At 41.3% G+C, this 17,270-nt stretch overlaps 1 protein-coding gene across 4 annotated transcripts in view; it reads left to right on the forward strand.

Annotated features, from left to right (window-relative positions):
- The window catches only part of pitpnm3 (PITPNM family member 3), an 86,375-nt gene that overhangs the window by 58,693 nt on the left and 10,412 nt on the right, over window positions 1–17,270 (forward strand). For 2 of the 4 annotated variants that reach the window (XM_069712373.1, XM_069712372.1), the window contains 7 exons: window positions 1,124–1,246; window positions 2,028–2,209; window positions 5,731–5,888; window positions 6,511–6,681; window positions 13,841–14,029; window positions 14,140–14,288; window positions 15,604–15,720. In XM_069712373.1, the coding sequence (XP_069568474.1) occupies window positions 1,124–1,246; window positions 2,028–2,209; window positions 5,731–5,888; window positions 6,511–6,681; window positions 13,841–14,029; window positions 14,140–14,288; window positions 15,604–15,720 (1,089 nt within the window). The remainder of the gene's footprint in view (window positions 1–1,123; window positions 1,247–2,027; window positions 2,210–5,730; window positions 5,889–6,510; window positions 6,682–13,840; window positions 14,030–14,139; window positions 14,289–15,603; window positions 15,721–17,270) is intronic. The other 2 variants (XM_069712374.1, XM_069712375.1) reach the window with 2 other exon arrangements.

Genomic DNA, 17,270 nt, shown 5'->3' on the forward strand with positions numbered 1-17,270 from the left:
ACTGAACAAAGGTCTTTCTTTTTCATGAAGTAGCAGTAGTAACAGAGGGCACAAAAACACGTTCATTTCTGGGTAAAATAATTAAAGCTGCAGATATGGTGGCGGGTGATCCATTCGCATGCTGCAGATGTTTCCTGTAAGTGCAGAACGGCAGTTTGAGACAACACTACCCTGTCAAGATTCACGTATTGCACAAGTAAGAGTCCTCACGTGTAAGAGCACTATTTGTTAGTGCACTACGAGAAGTATGTCATTTGGAACACAGCATTGCATTTTATCAGTCCTTTTACTGATACTGACACATGACCTGCGTCTTTAACCCTGGTCGTCATGCATGCATGTTCTTTTCATGCTCAGGTGAGGTAAAACGTGACACTGATTCGACACAGTTTTCTCCAACGGACTCTTTTACCGGGCTGAACTTTCATACTTCTTCCTCCTACTTTAGTGTCTGTGAAAATGATCCAGTTCCATTCCTGCCCCTCCTTCTCTCTTAGTGTTTACTCTATAGATTAGTCTTTCAGTAATTAGCTCTGTAGTCATGACGGCTAGAATTTACAACACTTAAGAATAAAGATAATAAGCACGATCTTCTGAAACGGTGGGCCAAAACCAAGAAGGTGTGGGCCAGAATTGGCCCACAGGCCCCAAATTGGTCTGCTTTTTTTTTTAGAGCGTTCTGTTAATGAACAACATTGTCCCACAATGGAAATGTACAAAGTTATCGGAGGATCTGCTCACTGCTGCAAAACATGAATATAATTTGTAAAATAAAGGTGAAACGGCTCCAGTAGGAATCAAACATTTTTTAAATTATACATTAGTTCTCTGGATTCCTCTTGGCTTTTTGCAGTAGTGTTAAGGTTGTTGACGGATTGATGTCCATCAGAAAACGTATTGCATCAATGCCTGTTTGCACAAAATGGTAAAAAACACTAACTCCTTGTTTACTAACTTTGAAGAAGAACATGTTAGTCTATAGTACGTACTATATCCTGTTTGTATGTTGGATGGAATAGTGACACAGTCAGCATCATGCCCTCCTGTTCCACGTTATTTCCTCATTTTTAACATCTTTTAAAACACTTTCACAGGGTATCTAAATGATATATTTTCCAAGCAGGTATGCCTGATGGGCGATTGTGTGGGAGGTGTGCTGTGCTTCGACGCGTTGTGCTTCAGCAGCCACCAGAGGCCCGGCAGCCCCGACAGCAGCAGCAGGAACAACAGCACTGAGAGCTTGAAGGTAGGAGCTCAGTGTTACAGTGAGAACATGATGAGGATGAGGCTGATGGTGATGATGATGAGGCACAAGGCTGGATGGGGTTTGCAAGACTCTCAACAGCTGCGAAAGGACAACTTTCTGGTGATAAATGAGTAAGAGATCAGTGCAAATCATCAACATTACATGCCTGCGTTATACCGTGTCTTCATCACTGCAGTTAATTACTGCCAGCGTGCACATCAGTAGTAACATCCTTGGCACTGCCTTGGTAAACAAACACATGCTCTTAAACACAAAATTCACCTCAGCTACGTTTTTGTTATTTTGACAGTTATCAAGTACATCACCTCTCAACATTACTTCTTTTAATATATATATATATAAACTAGTGTCCCTGACAGAAGTTAGTTTTTCTAAAGACTCATATATAACTGCTGTAATTAGCATTAAATCCCAGTGGAAGTTCCTTATTGTCAGAGGTGGTGTCTGTGATATGCGTGAAAACATATTCGCCATTATTTGTGCTGAACTGTCATCCCGAAGCAGCTTGTTATTGAATGTACTTTTCCCCCTTCTAAGCGTTGTATGATCCTCACTCTGTCTGTTTCCTCCCCCTTACTCTGGTGTGCCATTCAGATCCACTCACATCAGACAGATTCCACAGAGACAGTTTTTCTCCTCCCACCGTCCACCTGTGGAAAAAACGCCTCCTGTCATATTATGCTTAATTTCCCTGGTGCACCCGCTGTCGGGCAGTGAAGGTTTTAAAAGTAAGCTGCACATTCTCCCTCCTTCCTCTCAGGATAACTCGGGCCTGCTGGGGGAGTCCGGCTCGGGTCTGAGTTCCAGCAAGCGGCTGAGTAAAAGCAACATCGATATATCCGCTCCGTGCGAAGGCCAGGGCGGCCCGCCGCTCAGCCGCAAGCAGAGCGACTCGTATGATGGAGACACCTCGAGCACCGGCCAGAACAGCTTCTTCTCCAGGTGGAGCAGGATGCATGAACATAACCTACATACCGATATCATTATATATATTTTATATGACATTATTTTGGCTAATGACCTATTTTTTAAGATTTTAAAGTATATATCCATACAATATCTCAGATTGATTAGATTGTTTTAAATGATCAGGACTGATTTTGGCTGAAGGTTTTGTTGCATACATTTTTCAGGCACTTCCTGGATCACTAACAATACACATTACTATGTTTTTCTTACTCATGTATTTGACCAATATGGAGATTATTCTTTTGCCTTCCATTGCAGTATACTTTGCGCTCCCTCGTGTTATGTTTTGTGCTCCCTTGCTATTTTTTAGGTTCTCTTGCAATGTTTTGCGATAACTACCAATAATTTTCTTCTTCTGTTCCTTCGGAGCCATATGTCTGTTTCCAGCACATCAACTGTTCATGTGGACCAGAGCAGCTGAGTGGGAATGGACATATGGCTCAGAGGGAATGAAATTAGGAAAGTATTGAGAGGTAACGCAAAAGTATGGCTAGAAAATGAAACATTTATTGTGACAGAAGGAAAAACATATTGCGGGTATGCAAAATATATTGCAAAGTTGTGCACAAAAAAAATGCTCCCTGGCTCTTCGATATAAAATGACATATACTGAAGTTTTATTCGCAAGGTTCATTTTCTTATGCAGGTAAAACACATAAACAGCATGGAGCATGAATCCCTTTAGTGTCTACATGACTTTTCCAACCTCGAAAACTAACCCGACTGAAATCCGACCCAGATTTCAACTTAATCTCCAAAGAGGGTCATAATCCTGAAATCCTGATACTGGAAAAAGTACAAACATACAGAATGTCTGACCACCTGCAATACTGTAAGAAAAGCTTTTTTCAAATAGGAAAAGTGAATTTAAAAAAAAAATTATTTAAAGAAATAATGGACCTTCCATGACTTGTATGGGATTTACATTTGAGCAAATTTGGCACAAAACTGTTTTTAAATCTACATAATATACATCATTATCTACACAGTGTAAAAACAACATTTGGATAATTAAATGCTTCCTAATTTGGATATATAACAGAATGTACTTCTCATAAACAGCACAAAAAAGCCCAATAGACATCAGCAGTAAAGAAATTCTGTCCTCCAGTCCTGTCAAGCAGCGTTTTCAGATTGGTGATAAGTGTGTTACGGATTCATACGATGACCCAGATGTTGCACGTCGGCCCTCATCTAGGTTTGCCTGGAACACGTCACTATGTCTTGCCCCCTGCTCTTTATCAATATTTGCAGCTTTATGGCACTGCCTGCCTACCTGTCTCTGCTGGACTATAAATAGCCTGTTTGTACTAGTGCCAGACACTTTGTGAGGCAAACTGAGCACAGCTGGTGAATTTAGCTGGGTCTGGGTGCTGCTGGAGGGACTACGACTGACATGTCAACTCACTTCAAGCAACCAGCGTTCCCATTCCAAATCACATGCTCCACTGGTCTTACACCACCACAGATGTGAATATAGGATCCCATCAATTCACAGTTTTTCCACATAGTTTGTAGCGGTGCTCCTCTTGTGTTTCGCCTCTTGTTACTCTCCTGATTAGGCCGGAGCACGGCTGTGAGGAGGGTAACCTCGGCTTCTGTCTGCGCTCGTTCCTCCTACACATCCCCCGTGGATATTTCCAATCACCAAGAGGGCTTATTAAATCTCCATTTCCAAGACATTAATGCTCCCATCAGGATGGCTTCTCCGATGGCTGCCTGCTTCTACTTTGCGATGTTTCCTTGTGAACCTTGCTCTGCGTTGGCCCTGACTATGAAATGTCCTTGAGGTCATGTGCAAATAGGATCCTCTCATAAAAACCCAGGGGAGGGAAGTGGTGATTTTTTTTTTTTTTTGTGCTTACTATTTCCTCTACTTTATGTTTTCCCCAGTCTGTTTTGATGAGTTTCATTACTGTTTCTACAGACATAAAACTAACTTCTCAAGTTGAGAAAAAAACAAGCTCTTCAACATGTGAATGGACGTAATTATCATCATTTAGTGTAAAGTGCCTGGAAAACCAGATAATGTACAGTTAAAATGACTCACTAATAGCCATGTGGGAATATAAAGTATTAGTAATGCCTTAATTTAACAGAGGTATCGGTGTCGGATCTATTTGGTGCTTCATAATATTATGTCAGCTATTCACCCAATGCAAATGTCAGGTTTGTCATATTTATGTAACATACAGTATCTGTAACAGTTTGCCTTTAAATGAAAAGTAATATATCAGGAAGGGAAATTAAGGCCAAGAAAGATAACACTTTACTTTCTGCACCAGCATGGAAACGTGCGGTCTCTGAGGTGCAGCGGACCGCAGCGTTGTGGCCAATGAAAAGTGCACTTTCTGATTTTTGTCGAAATAAATGTAACATGTCTAAATGGGACTGGAGTTTATTTACAGAAATAGAGAACATGGATTCACCCGGTCTTTGTTATCACGCTCATCCCTCCGGTACGTGAACTGTTTGGGCAATAAGTTGTACTCGATGAATCGCACATAAATACTACTCTCTGGAAATCTGGTGGAAGATCATAATTGCGTGGATGTTTTGCTGCATGACAAAATTTTCAACAGCAAACAGGTGGGCAAGTGAAAGGTGGGCTCATTACGAGAGCGAAGGCGAAAACCAAAACAGAAAGCAATCAAACGCGATTGATTTAGCTTTTTGAAGATGGCTGGAGACTGTTTGCTAATCCTCCCCATGTAGGATTTAATGGGGGAAATGTTGGATTGCTAGTAAGCAGAACAATCTCATCAGGTCTGCAGCGGCGGGGTCTTCTGTGTGTGCGATGCAGCCTGTGAGGACGGAGGGAAAAGCTGCTCAGGCTGAGTCACGTAAGGCTCACAACGACCCCAGAATGTTAAAACATGCCAGCCAATCAGGACGCAACCAGAGGGTCACTGACTCATCTGGGTCGAGTCCAGAACATTTACCTTCCCACTTTCAGCCTACACATTATTGACATTTGAGGTTTCATATTACACCTGCTGTTATTTTAGATAAAGTGCTTCATTGTAGACCAATCCTACAGCCTGGACTTGGTCATTCTTTGTTATACTGGCAGATGAGTAAAATACTCTTTGAAAAAATATATTTCTGTGTTAATTACTTCTTACATTTTTCATATAAAGCAGAGATGTTAAAAGTGAAGAACAAACATCAAAGTATTTCTTCTGCATAGTCTGAGGACTCTGAGGTACATCCCAATGATGCACATTTTATTGTTTTATTACAAAATGAATGATCATTTCATAAAATCTTTACATGCCTTCGCATTACTGATCATTAGTTAGTCGTGATTCTCGGTGGCCATCCCAATAAAATACCATTCTGCCAAAGAGAAGCTACTGAATTAGCATCCACGAGCATGAAGCTTGCCAATTGATGACACATGTAAGAGAGCGGGTAGTCAGCAGTGAGAAAAAAAAGTATATTGTGTCGTAACTGCAAATTATAATACCCTGATTTATTTGTCTAATCCCCAGTCTGATGAAGGAGAGCGCTGGGGTGTGCGGGGGCAGCAGCGCCAGCCTGCTTTTGAACCCGGGCCAGTTTGATTTCGAGGTGTCTGACTGCTTCCTGCTCGGCTGTCCGCTGGGCCTCGTGTTGGCCATGAGACGCACTGTGCTGCCGGCCGTCCATGGTAAGAATCACTTACAACAATCACCATTGAAGTGTACTAGAAGGGCTACAAATAACATTAGATTGCTATACATTTTTGTCATTTCATAAAGTTTCTGAGAAAATAATCCCAACACTTTAAAATGGATCAAGCCAGTTCAGACGGAATTTTGCTTTGATTTTATCACTCCATTTATTTGAGTGTTTGTGTTAAGGGTCTTGGCAAAGGCCCACAAAGTAAACAAAAGTGATGTGCAACCAAAAACCTTCCCCCAGGAAACAGGAAGTAGAAGCATAAAAACATAAAAGTATCAACATAACATTAACAAACAAGATAACATCAACAAATACAAATAAATGTTGGATGACAAGTGAAACTTATAAATACAAAAAATATGATTTAAAGTGCATTTTGAACTCCTGTGAACTTGTTCAAGAACTAAAAGCAAACAGGTTCCTCTGACAGACAGTGGGCACAGTTTAGAGACAGTTATTGTCACCTGGATTTAATTTTTCTATATAGCCAAAAGTAAAACATGCTCAGTCAGACATTGTTTTAAATCTAGCACTGCTACACAACAGACTATCACCCATATGTGCCTTTCTAGCGGTAATGTTTGTCCGTTGTGTTTTCTGACCCTCAGTGAGCCAGCTTCATCCAGCTTGCTCTCAGATTTTCAACCTGTTTTACCCCTCGGACCCTTCGGCTTCCAGACTGGAGCCGCTGCTGCAGCCTCCCTTCCACAAATTGCCACCGTTTGCTGTACCACGCTACCAGCGCTACCCACTCGGAGACGGGCGCTCGGTGCTCATCGGTAGGAGGGGGAAATCAATTTACAAGTGTGGGAGAACTGCTTCTGAATATTTTATTGCTCAATTTATTTTCTGGTATAATTGTCTGGTATAATAACCTTTTGCATTTCAAAGCTGGTGTGAATCCTTGGAGGAATTCTGTTAGTGGGACTAGATCACAGCGGCAGACAGATTCTATGACTTGGTAATGTGGATTTTTACCGGCGCACAAGTACACAGATACAGGCCAGAAAAAGCCTTGATCCCATCTGTGTGAGTTTGTCCTGCAGGGCTAAATTCTGGTCTCAGAGCCTGCAGTTTGAAGTAATTACACTTAATCTTCTGGCGGTGCGGTACCGTTAGCCTGACACGGCTCTCTGAGGATCAAGCACAGTATGTGAACAATCGGTTAGTTCTTAATTAGCCAGTGATTTATTTGAAGCATGTTTTAGCCCACTTTTGGGACGCAGAAACTCGCTCTAAACAGCCCTTATCATGCATAGCCTGGTTCCGCTGCCTCTCTATCCACCTACATCCCTGAGCGAAAGTAGGACAGAGAGGAATTGAATGTGCTAACTAACAGCCTGCGACCAGCAACCTAGATACCAAGATAAGACATAAAGAATTATAAAACGCTTTTATGCAATTATAAAGAAATACGGAAAGCAAGTAGTGAGAGAACAATATGCTCGCCCACCTACAGGAAAAGCCTCACTGCACCCTACGCATGTCGATCAAACCAGGCACGCCCCCAAACACACTTTTCTTTGTCTAATATTTAATTAAAATTAGAATTATTTTCAGAAGGAACACCAGAACACTAATCAGAAGGAGTGAATTAACCAAATTTCACCATTATGACCTATGGAAAAACATTAGTGACTTGAAAAATCTTGAATATTAGCATATGGAACCAGAGGTTTTTTTGGGGCCAGCCTCTAGTGGCCCTCAGTGGTGTTGGACTTTAAGGCATTTTTTCACAGTGGCAGACACTTTTGTCCATTTCTTTGCTTGAAACACTCACCTTTTAAAATAGGCAGCAGAATTCTCTACTGGGGATGTAATTGATTTATTTCACCAGTCGTGTTCACAGCGGTCATTAATTGAGTTTATATGAGGCTGTTGGAAAGCAGTTGCGTAATGGAAGCCGGACCGGAAAATTGGCCACCAGATATATTGGTATTGATTGAATTCAGATTTATTTATACAGCGCAAATCACGCATACAGTGCATCCGGAAAGTATTCACAGCGCTTCACTTTTTCCACATTTTGTTATATTACAGCCTTATTCCAAAATGGATTAAATTCATTTTTTCCCCTCAAAATTCTACACACAATACCCCATAATGACAATGTGAAATAAATGTTTTTGAAATTTTTGCAAATCTATTAAAAATCAAAAATGAAAAAAATCACATGTACATAAGTATTCACAGCCTTTGCCATTACACTCAAAATTGAGCTCAGGTGCATCCTGTTTCCACTGATCATCCTTGACATGTTTCTACAACTTGATTGGAGTCCACCTGTGGTAAATTCAGTTGATTGGACATGATTTGTAAAGACACACACCGCCTATATAAGGTCCCACAGTTGACAGTGCATGTCAGAGCGCAAACCAAGCCATGAAGTCCAAAGAATTGTCTGTAGACCTCCGAGACAGGATTGTATCGAGGCACAGATCTGGGGAAGGGTACAGAAAAATGTCTGCAGCATTGAAGGTCCCAATGAGCACAGTGGCCTCCATCATCTGTAAATGGAAGAAGTTTGGAACCACGAGGACTCTTCCTAGAGTCGGCCGCCCGGCCAAACTGAGTGATCGGGGGAGAAGGGCCTTAGTCAGGGAGGTGACCAATAACCCGATGGTCACTCTGACAGAGCTCCAACTTTGCTCTGTGAAGAGAGGAGAACCTTCCAGAAGGACAACCATCTCTGCAGCTCTCCACCAAGCAGGCCTGTATGGTAGAGTGGCCAGACAGAAGTCACTCCTCAGTAAAAGGCTCATGACAGCCTGCCTGGAGTTTGATAAAAAGCACCTGAAGGACTCTCAGACCATGAGAAACTAAATGCTCTGGTCTGATGAAACAAAGATTGAACTCTTTGGCCTGAATGCCAAGCGTCATGTTTGGAGGAAACCAGGCACCGCTCATCACCTGGCCAATACCATCTCTACGGTGAAGCATGGTGGTGGCAGCATCATGCTGTGGGGATTTTTTTCAGCGGCAGGAACTGGGAGACTAGTCAGGATGGACGGAAAGATGAATGCAGCAATGTACAGAGACATCCTTGATGAAAACCTTCTCCAGAGAGCTCTGGACCTCCGACTGGGGCGAAGGTTCATCTTCCAACAGGACAACGACCCGAAGCACACAGCCAAGATAACAAAGGGATGGCTTCAGGACAACTCTGTGAATGTCTTTGAGAGGCCCAGGCAGAGCCCAGACTTGAACCCGATTGAACATCTCTGGAGAGATCTGAAAATGGCTGTGCACCGACGCTCCCCATCCAACCTGATGGAGCTTGAGAGGTCCTGCAAAGAAGAACGGGAGAAACTGCCCAATAATAGGTGTGCCAAGCTTGTAGCATCATACTCAAAAAGACTTGAGGCTGTAATTGCTGCCAAAGGTGCTTCAACAAAGTATTGAGCAAAGGCTGTGATACTTATGTACGTGTTATATTTTCGTTCTTTATTTTTAATAGATTTGCAAAAATTTTAAACAAACTATTTTCACTTTGTCATTATGGGATATTGCGTGTAGAATTTTGAGGAAAAAAATGAATTTAATCCATTTTGGAATAAGGCTGTAACATAACAAAATGTGGAAAAAGTGAAGCGCTGTGAATACTTTCCGGATGCACTGTAAGTCACCCCAGATTATATATTGTTTAAACATGGAACCAATGAGTAATCTTCGTGTTTCTCTTCTGTGTGACTTGTTTACAAAAAAGATCTGACAAATGTCTGTTTTTACCAGCGTGAACTAAGTTCCCAAGCTGTTTTTTTATGAATTCAATGCTGCTCCGCCTGTCACAAACTGAGGTTCTTGACACCTCTTTGAGGCTGCAGCGCTGATAAAGGTGATGGAGTGTAAAAGCAGACGTCCACAGCATAGGCTTGCAGCTACGTCGGATTTTAATTATGGGTCTGCCTCATTGTTCCGTTGGTCGAGCTTGGATGCTGTCCAATTATGTGTTAAATTAAAAAGCATAGACAGGTGAAGGCACAGACACACAGAAGAAAGAGTGGCACACATAAGCCATTTCCTTCTCCGTAATATGGTAATTAGATGTTATGAAGGCATGGAGAGACAATCAAATATGGCTCCTGTGGGTAAGACTTTGACATCAGCACCCGTCAACAGTGGAGCTTTTATTATGATGAATGCTGCTAATATCGGGAGAATGAGCCCTCTTCTTATTGATTGCCAGCTATGGTCCAATGGGAAATGTGATCATCCTCCAAGACAGCAACTGCACATGGAATTTACAGTCATTTTTATCAGTATTGATTGTAGGACTAATGGTGTTCTAATGTGAAGATGGTGATGTCTTTTTTGCTAAAAAGATGCGAGTGAGCGTGCAGCTCAGAGCGAAACAGGAGGTTGGAGGGGGAAGCTGCTGCATTAAGAGGTCATCGCCACGATGGAACCATCCACCCTCACTTTATGTATTCTCTGCTCAGACCTCCTTTTATCTGTCACCACTGTGTGTGCGAATTTATTCCACGTTTTCTTCTCTGATCTACCATCACACTTGTACAGCATGCGTGTACTCTTTGTTGTCTTCGTCAACACCTAGCCTCACCTTTCCTCCCAACCTTCACAGATCTTGATGCTGCTCTTCTTCCCCAGCACAAATCTATAGAAATTTGATGTGTGTGTGTTTCGAATAATGTCTCTCTCTCTCTCTCTCTCTCTCTCTCTCTCTCTGCATCTCTTCCTCTCTCTGCTCATTGTGCTGTGAAGGAAAGACAGAACAGTGCGAACGTTCCAGAGACTGGAAGAGAATAAGGCTCCTCTGAGAGTTTCGGGGAAGGGCTCGTTAATGATAATAGATTGTTGAGTGAGTGTGTGTGTGTGTGTGTGTGTGTGTGTGTGTGTGTGTGTGTGTGTGTGTGTGTGTGTGTGTGTGTGTGTGTGTGTGTGTGTGTGCGTGCGTGTGTGCGCACGTGCACACATCGCTGCAAAAGGTATATATAGTGTATTCAAGGACCTTAACTTCAGCTGTAAGCAACAAAGCAGAAGGATTTGAATGGCAGGCAGTTATCATTATAACTGTCGAAACAGATCATTTTGAGGGAGTTATTAACCACACGGGATTCGTAGCCCTAGAAAGAGGCATTCAATCAGTATAATTTCGGAAACTCTGCCCAATCTCATTAAAACAAAAACACCAAAAAATGATTAAAAACTCAATAATCTGAACACTGCAGCTCATCATGAGATAACGACGCAATATTATGCAGAAGTACCACTTCACCTAAACTGTCCAAGACTGCTATAAAAGAGCAGCTTCAAAAATGGTACCATATTTTCTGCCAATCAACTGAACATATCTAAATCTAAAACTGTGAATACCTTTCTTCTTCTTAACCTTTTTTATGTTTAATTGTAGCACAGATCTATTTTATTTAGAATGTTATTTTGTTGTGAAATTTTCTGTAATATCAAACAGGAAAAATCTAAATTGAGTAGGCAAGAGACGGCAAATGTTTTAAATGTTTTGGCATGTTGCATTATGAATCATAAAATATCGACATGGTTTCATCAATATAATACAAAAATCAATATGCTGTACTGTGTCTGTACACCTTTACTTTCTGTCACCGCATCTCTCTTTTTCTCTCACACAGCTGTATTTCCATAACTTCAGATGACAACATATTGAATTGACTCTTCTACATAACCCTTACCTAAACCACACATCTTAAACCACATTTTCACCCTAATACGTAATGATGTAATATATGAAGTTTTGCTTTTATTTTGAAAGGAAGAAGAGTTCTCACAATAGTGTGTAAACAGATTTTTATCCCCATAACAAGTTATGGAAGTACACACTCATAATTTTAACCTGATCTAGATTACTTTAACCTACTAAACAATTCTTTATTACACACCCACACAATCCTTTAATAATGCTTATTTCTTCATGCAAAAATATATTTTTTGCCCCTACGTAATCAAAAGAAGATCAACGACACAGAAAATCTGTCATCCAGAGTAATAACTTTGACTTGAACTCAATATGTATCTTTTAATTGCACCTGATTCTTCTTCATGTCTCAGAGAGCGGCGAGTAATCTGTATTCTGCTGCGGCTGCTGATCCTTCCCAAACCAAACACGCACACATCTCAGGGTTTATTTATAGGCAGTCCAGCAGTCAGCAGGGAAAGTGTGAACATGTAAATGACCGTCTGCTCCACAAACCAAACTGCTACACTGGGTGATGAATCTGACACACGTACTTACAAACTGATGGCTCCTTACAGATATTAAGAACAGGCAGGCGCACACATGCCATCCACGAGCGGAAGTTGTATTTGGATTGTTTGTGTTTGGTTTGATGTAAACACAGAAAGTTGTGTCAGTGAAAACTGAGGAGAATCTGTTCTTACCAAAAATGCTGCAGAATCCGCTCTCATAAAAGGCCAACCCAGACATGATGTGTTTAGGTGGTTCATTTGCAGGCAAGCCAGCACACTTGCTATCATTTTATCTCAGCTCTCCTCCGCCATGCTGTTGCCTGATCCAGCTCCACAGCTGGACCTTACATCCACCCTATCACGTCCCACTAGATTGATGTGTATTTCAGTAAATGGGAGATGGTAATTGTTATTATATCGCAGGAAGGTCATCTGTGCATTGAGTCTCCTCTTGAAATCCCATTCAGCTGTCTGGAATAGTTGATAGAAGGTAACTTCTAGGCTGTTATAATGGATGGTGCAAACAGTGCAGCACACTGGGGCATAGAAGAGTCACATGCAAGGAATTATGTTTTATTAAAAATAAATAGGCTACTATGTTTACTTATCACATAATGTTAAAAGTTTTAAAGGGAGAAGTCATGCTGGGAAATGCTTGTTTGTTTGTTCAACTCCTCCCATTCATTTGTGATAATGTGTCAACATTGTGATATTTTTTCTTTTGACAAGAAGCAAATGGATACGAAGTTAACCGCGTAGGCTAAATGTGTGTATGTGTGTGTACACGAGCGAGAGGGGGCCGAAGAACAATATTTGCACCGAGGCCAATCGCAATCATGTAACGTGTCGGGGTCAACATTACATCTTTAGCACACTGTGTAATGACAGAGTAGAGGCTCATTCAGACATGTCAAGCCAGTTTCACAATAGATGTGCTGCACAATACTCAGCATGGCTAACAGGATAATAACTCCTCTTCAATTTAGTTACATAAAAAAACATTTTGATTTTCAAACAAGGTAGAAGAGGAAACAGTGTAGGAGTTCTCAACAAAGAGACAGACTTCATCTATTTTTGTAGTTGAACTTACTATTTTCTTGGTGATACTGTTAGGTAGAAGTTGAATTACATTCAGAACGAGTCTCTCTTCTTTTGTGCCCAGGATGTATTGCCAGGTTTGAGATAAATGTGCTATTGAACTGAGCTGGTAGACACTTGCCTCTCCAACTGTTAAATTATTGATGTAATATGCTTCATCTCTGCTCAGTGACTTCGGGAATAACAACTAGATCCATGATGTCGACTGAAACCAGGTCTCCAGGGAAAACTCTAATTTTCTTATACAGTATTATCACCGAACAAATAGTAAAACGCTGCATGGAGACTCGCTGGTGGGAGAAAAGAAGCCCGACCTGATACATGATTCTACTTCTCAGCAAGAGCCAAGAGCAATATGCTTTTCTGGACTTCTAAAGCCAATACCAAATACAAAACCAATAAAATGGATGCAGTCCCATGAAGAGTAGATGCACCATATCAGCTGTCATTGTATTAATCCTATTTAGTGCTTATCTTTAGTTTTCCTTGATAAAACCTAAAGCAGATCGATACGCAGCGAGAGGCTGTCTTATTAGGCGAATCAAAGCATTGATTGAACGACTCAGGACAGTCCGTTGTTGTGTGATTAAAGCATTTCTTTTCCCCTCCCCTCTCCATTTGTCCTTGTCTTTTGTCTTTCCGTCTCCGTCCCTATAGCAGAAAGTATTCAAGGCCACCCAAATGTGTTTTTGCAAGGAGAGCAGTCTCACGGAGGTCCAGCTTCACAACAGTCCTCCGAGGCAAAGACTGAAGGAGATGAGGGAGGTCGTCGAGCCAGCGTGACCAGTGTGGAGAGCGAAATGTCGATTTGCTCCTTGGGCCAGCTGGGAAACACCATCACTGACAGTGAGTGGGATGGGATTAGAGAAACATTCTTTCTTTTATCTGCCAGAGATGAATGTGAATTGATAAAGTTTTGTAAGATGGCCTCAGATTTCCTCATGTATATGTTTCAGTTTCCAGCAGCTGGTGGGGCTCCAAGAGGCTGGACTATGCTCTGTACTGCCCCGATGTGCTCACATCGTTCCCAACCGTGGCTCTGCCTCACCTTTTTCACGCCTCCTACTGGGAATCCACTGACGTAGCAGCTTTTGTTCTCCGGCAGGTAGGAGAGACCTTTCTGATGGTTTTATCGTTTTCTCTCCACCAGGTTTTACAAACTGGGAGAAGTTTCTTCTTCGTTAGAGGTTCCCTAACTTTTCAGACCATATACCAACTGCAACATCCCACTGCAGACGCCAACAGTTTTCATAAAATACAATTGACACATTTTTTCAAAACCTTAAGAAAGGCTAAATAACAACAACATGCGGCTACTGTTTTACAATTAAAGAATACATTTACATCTCTTGGTAGAAGTGGCACCACTCAGAGGCTCAACTACAGACTCTGACCTAAATTTCTCCCATCTCAAATTATGATGATGAATATGAGAAGGATGTTGACTGAATCCTGAGACACCAGCAAAGAATGCGTACTACATTATGTCATATTAAAATCATGTTCATTAAAAAGCAGAGCACCTACAGAAGAAAAACATGTATTCACCCTGCCACTGTCTGTTGTCATGTCTTCTGAAATATTGTAAGGGGAATAAGTGGAGCACAAAGGAAATACAAAGTCCTAAAAATAAACTAACAAACAATGTTTTTTAGAGTCATTAGATGTAAGAGCTGAGCAAAAAGTACATGATTCTTCTTAATTTTTTTTACCCACCATAGACCACTTTTTGTTTTTTTTTATTAGGGGACAGACAGGACAGAGGATCTTCAGGGGGAAATAGCAGGTCAACAGTATTTGCGTCATAGAGGTGATATACAGCATCTGAAAGCTGAGAACCTGTAGATTAATTTGAGATGCAGCTCAGCACTCTGAGGCGAGGTTTTTAGCCCCCTTCCAACAAGCTAGTGTGACATGGTTGGCAGCAGCAGATGATCTTAACTTAAGCTTTAAGACCCAGCCGCCACAGCCTCCGAAAGACAATGATGTCATCTGTGGGTCTCGGACAGGTTCAAACAAAGCCAGATCACGCACCTCCGTTTGTCAAATTTCAACAAATTTAAGAGAATTTCTTCCACTGTTCTAAAACGAGGAGCATCTTATGGTCCAAGCCACCCAGTAACTGCGTGTGAAATGAAATGCAAGTGCTCTTTCAAGTAGTGAGGAGTAATTTTCTACAAGTACTCCAAATCAACCCGTCGCCCTTAATCTGTCGCAAAGGCAAAGGCTTTCCATTAGAATTATGATTTATGATGCTTAAATATGATGGTAGATTTTCTTTTAAGACCTCTGATTGGAGATATTGTACATTATTATTTTATTTTCTGAGACCAAGGTCACTGCTGATAAACAGCAAACATGTCCTGTTTGCTGAGAGGAAGGATATAAAATGCCTGCTCTTGTATGTGTTCAATCGGCAGCTCATGCGATGTGACTGTTTGAAAACCCAGGAAGCAGACAACTTGAACTCGGCTCCGTTCTCTCCCTCCAGCCCACGAGAAAAATGGCTCAGAAGGAGGACACATGTCAAACTAAGGGTAAGGAATTATTCAGTGTTTATTTTTGTTTTTTTTAAAGTATAAATATCCTTTTGTCCCAGTTTGCTCTGATGGAAAAAAAATTTTAACAGACATGTGAATTTATAGTTGCTCAGGTAATTTTTCAAAGCTCATATTTCAACTTTATGTGAACAACTTCATGAATATTTTGACAAAGGACTTTAGCTCAGTCACAATATATTTTATATCCTGGGATTTTGTCTCCAAGGTGCTTCTAATTCCCAGATATACCCGCCCCCCACAAACACAGCAGAGATAGTTTTTCTTGGGCTTGGGTCATAACTGCTGAACAACAGTCAACAATGGGAGAGTTCCTGACATACCATGATGTAAACAACATGTGTTTTCTCTCCTCTTCTCAGAAAACAGCTCTTAATGTCTCCATTAATGCTTTCATTTTCCTCAATGTCCAAAAAAAGCTTTAAACCATCGTATCAGGCTGCCACAATGGCCTTGCATATATTCCAACTATTAATACAGTTATCTTTACCAGCTGAAGTCGCAGTGCTTCAGCGCTGTGTCGTGCATTAATGGTCTCTGACCTGAATATTATGAAGGTATTTTTGTGTCTTTATTATGTAAACAAAACAACAGTTTTGAGAGCAAATTTCTCGTACCGAGAATAAAATTGTAAACAAATTTATAAATATCATAAATTTAAAAATTTACTCTCAAAACTGTTTGTTTTTTGATTGCATAATAAGGATACAAAAATACCTTCACCTTCTAAAATACTCCCACACATTCATCTTTAAGCACAAAAGTGGGCAGACACACGCAATTACTTGATGCTTCTGAGCCTCGCCACGGAGAGCAGTCAAGGTGACACTGCTATTCATTTTCTAAAGACACAAAGTTAGCGACCGTTGCTTTTTATGGGGCTATAAATAGAACTGTATAACCAAGGTACAATGGAAACATATCTTTGAGTTTGAAGGTTTTCTTTTTTCAGCGTCATCTCGTTTATGCGTCACCTCCGCTAAGAGATGTGTTTATTATGTTCGTGTGTGAGAAATTGCCCCGTCCTGAATATAATTCAGGATGTTGAGATTTAGAGCAGCTCCGTGCTGATTCAATCTGGGCACAGCCAGCTCAGCTGCTGTAAAGTGGTACCATTCAGGGACTTGGCATCTATTTCTGATGTTCCTTGGCGTGGTGAGATATATTTGTCCCAGCTGGAGAGGGACCACTAGTGTGGCTGTTGTTTCTTGTGCTGTGAGCTGCAGTTTCACAGGCCAGGCAGGTGTCTCACTCATAACCTGTGTCCTCCACACTTCTGTCTATGAGTAGATGGTGATACTGAGCCAAATGTTACTTGTTAGTAACTTGTTAGTGTTGTTTTCACATATGCCCACGCATAGACTTCCTAAGGAAAAACTAACAAGATATTGACCTCTGTCAGCCCTCCTCGAGCCACACAGTAGCAGGCTGTGATGTTCCATCTACTTTATGTTCGTGTATGTGCATGCACAGATGTGTGCATATATGTGTGCTTTCCATCACAGGACTGGAGTCCTCGTGCTGACATA

This window comes from Brachyistius frenatus, unplaced genomic scaffold (assembly GCF_029030835.1).
Source record: "Brachyistius frenatus isolate BFR_SWC_R1_liver_20210118 unplaced genomic scaffold, ASM2903083v1 Contig_109, whole genome shotgun sequence".
Taxonomy (NCBI): Eukaryota; Metazoa; Chordata; class Actinopteri; family Embiotocidae; genus Brachyistius; species Brachyistius frenatus.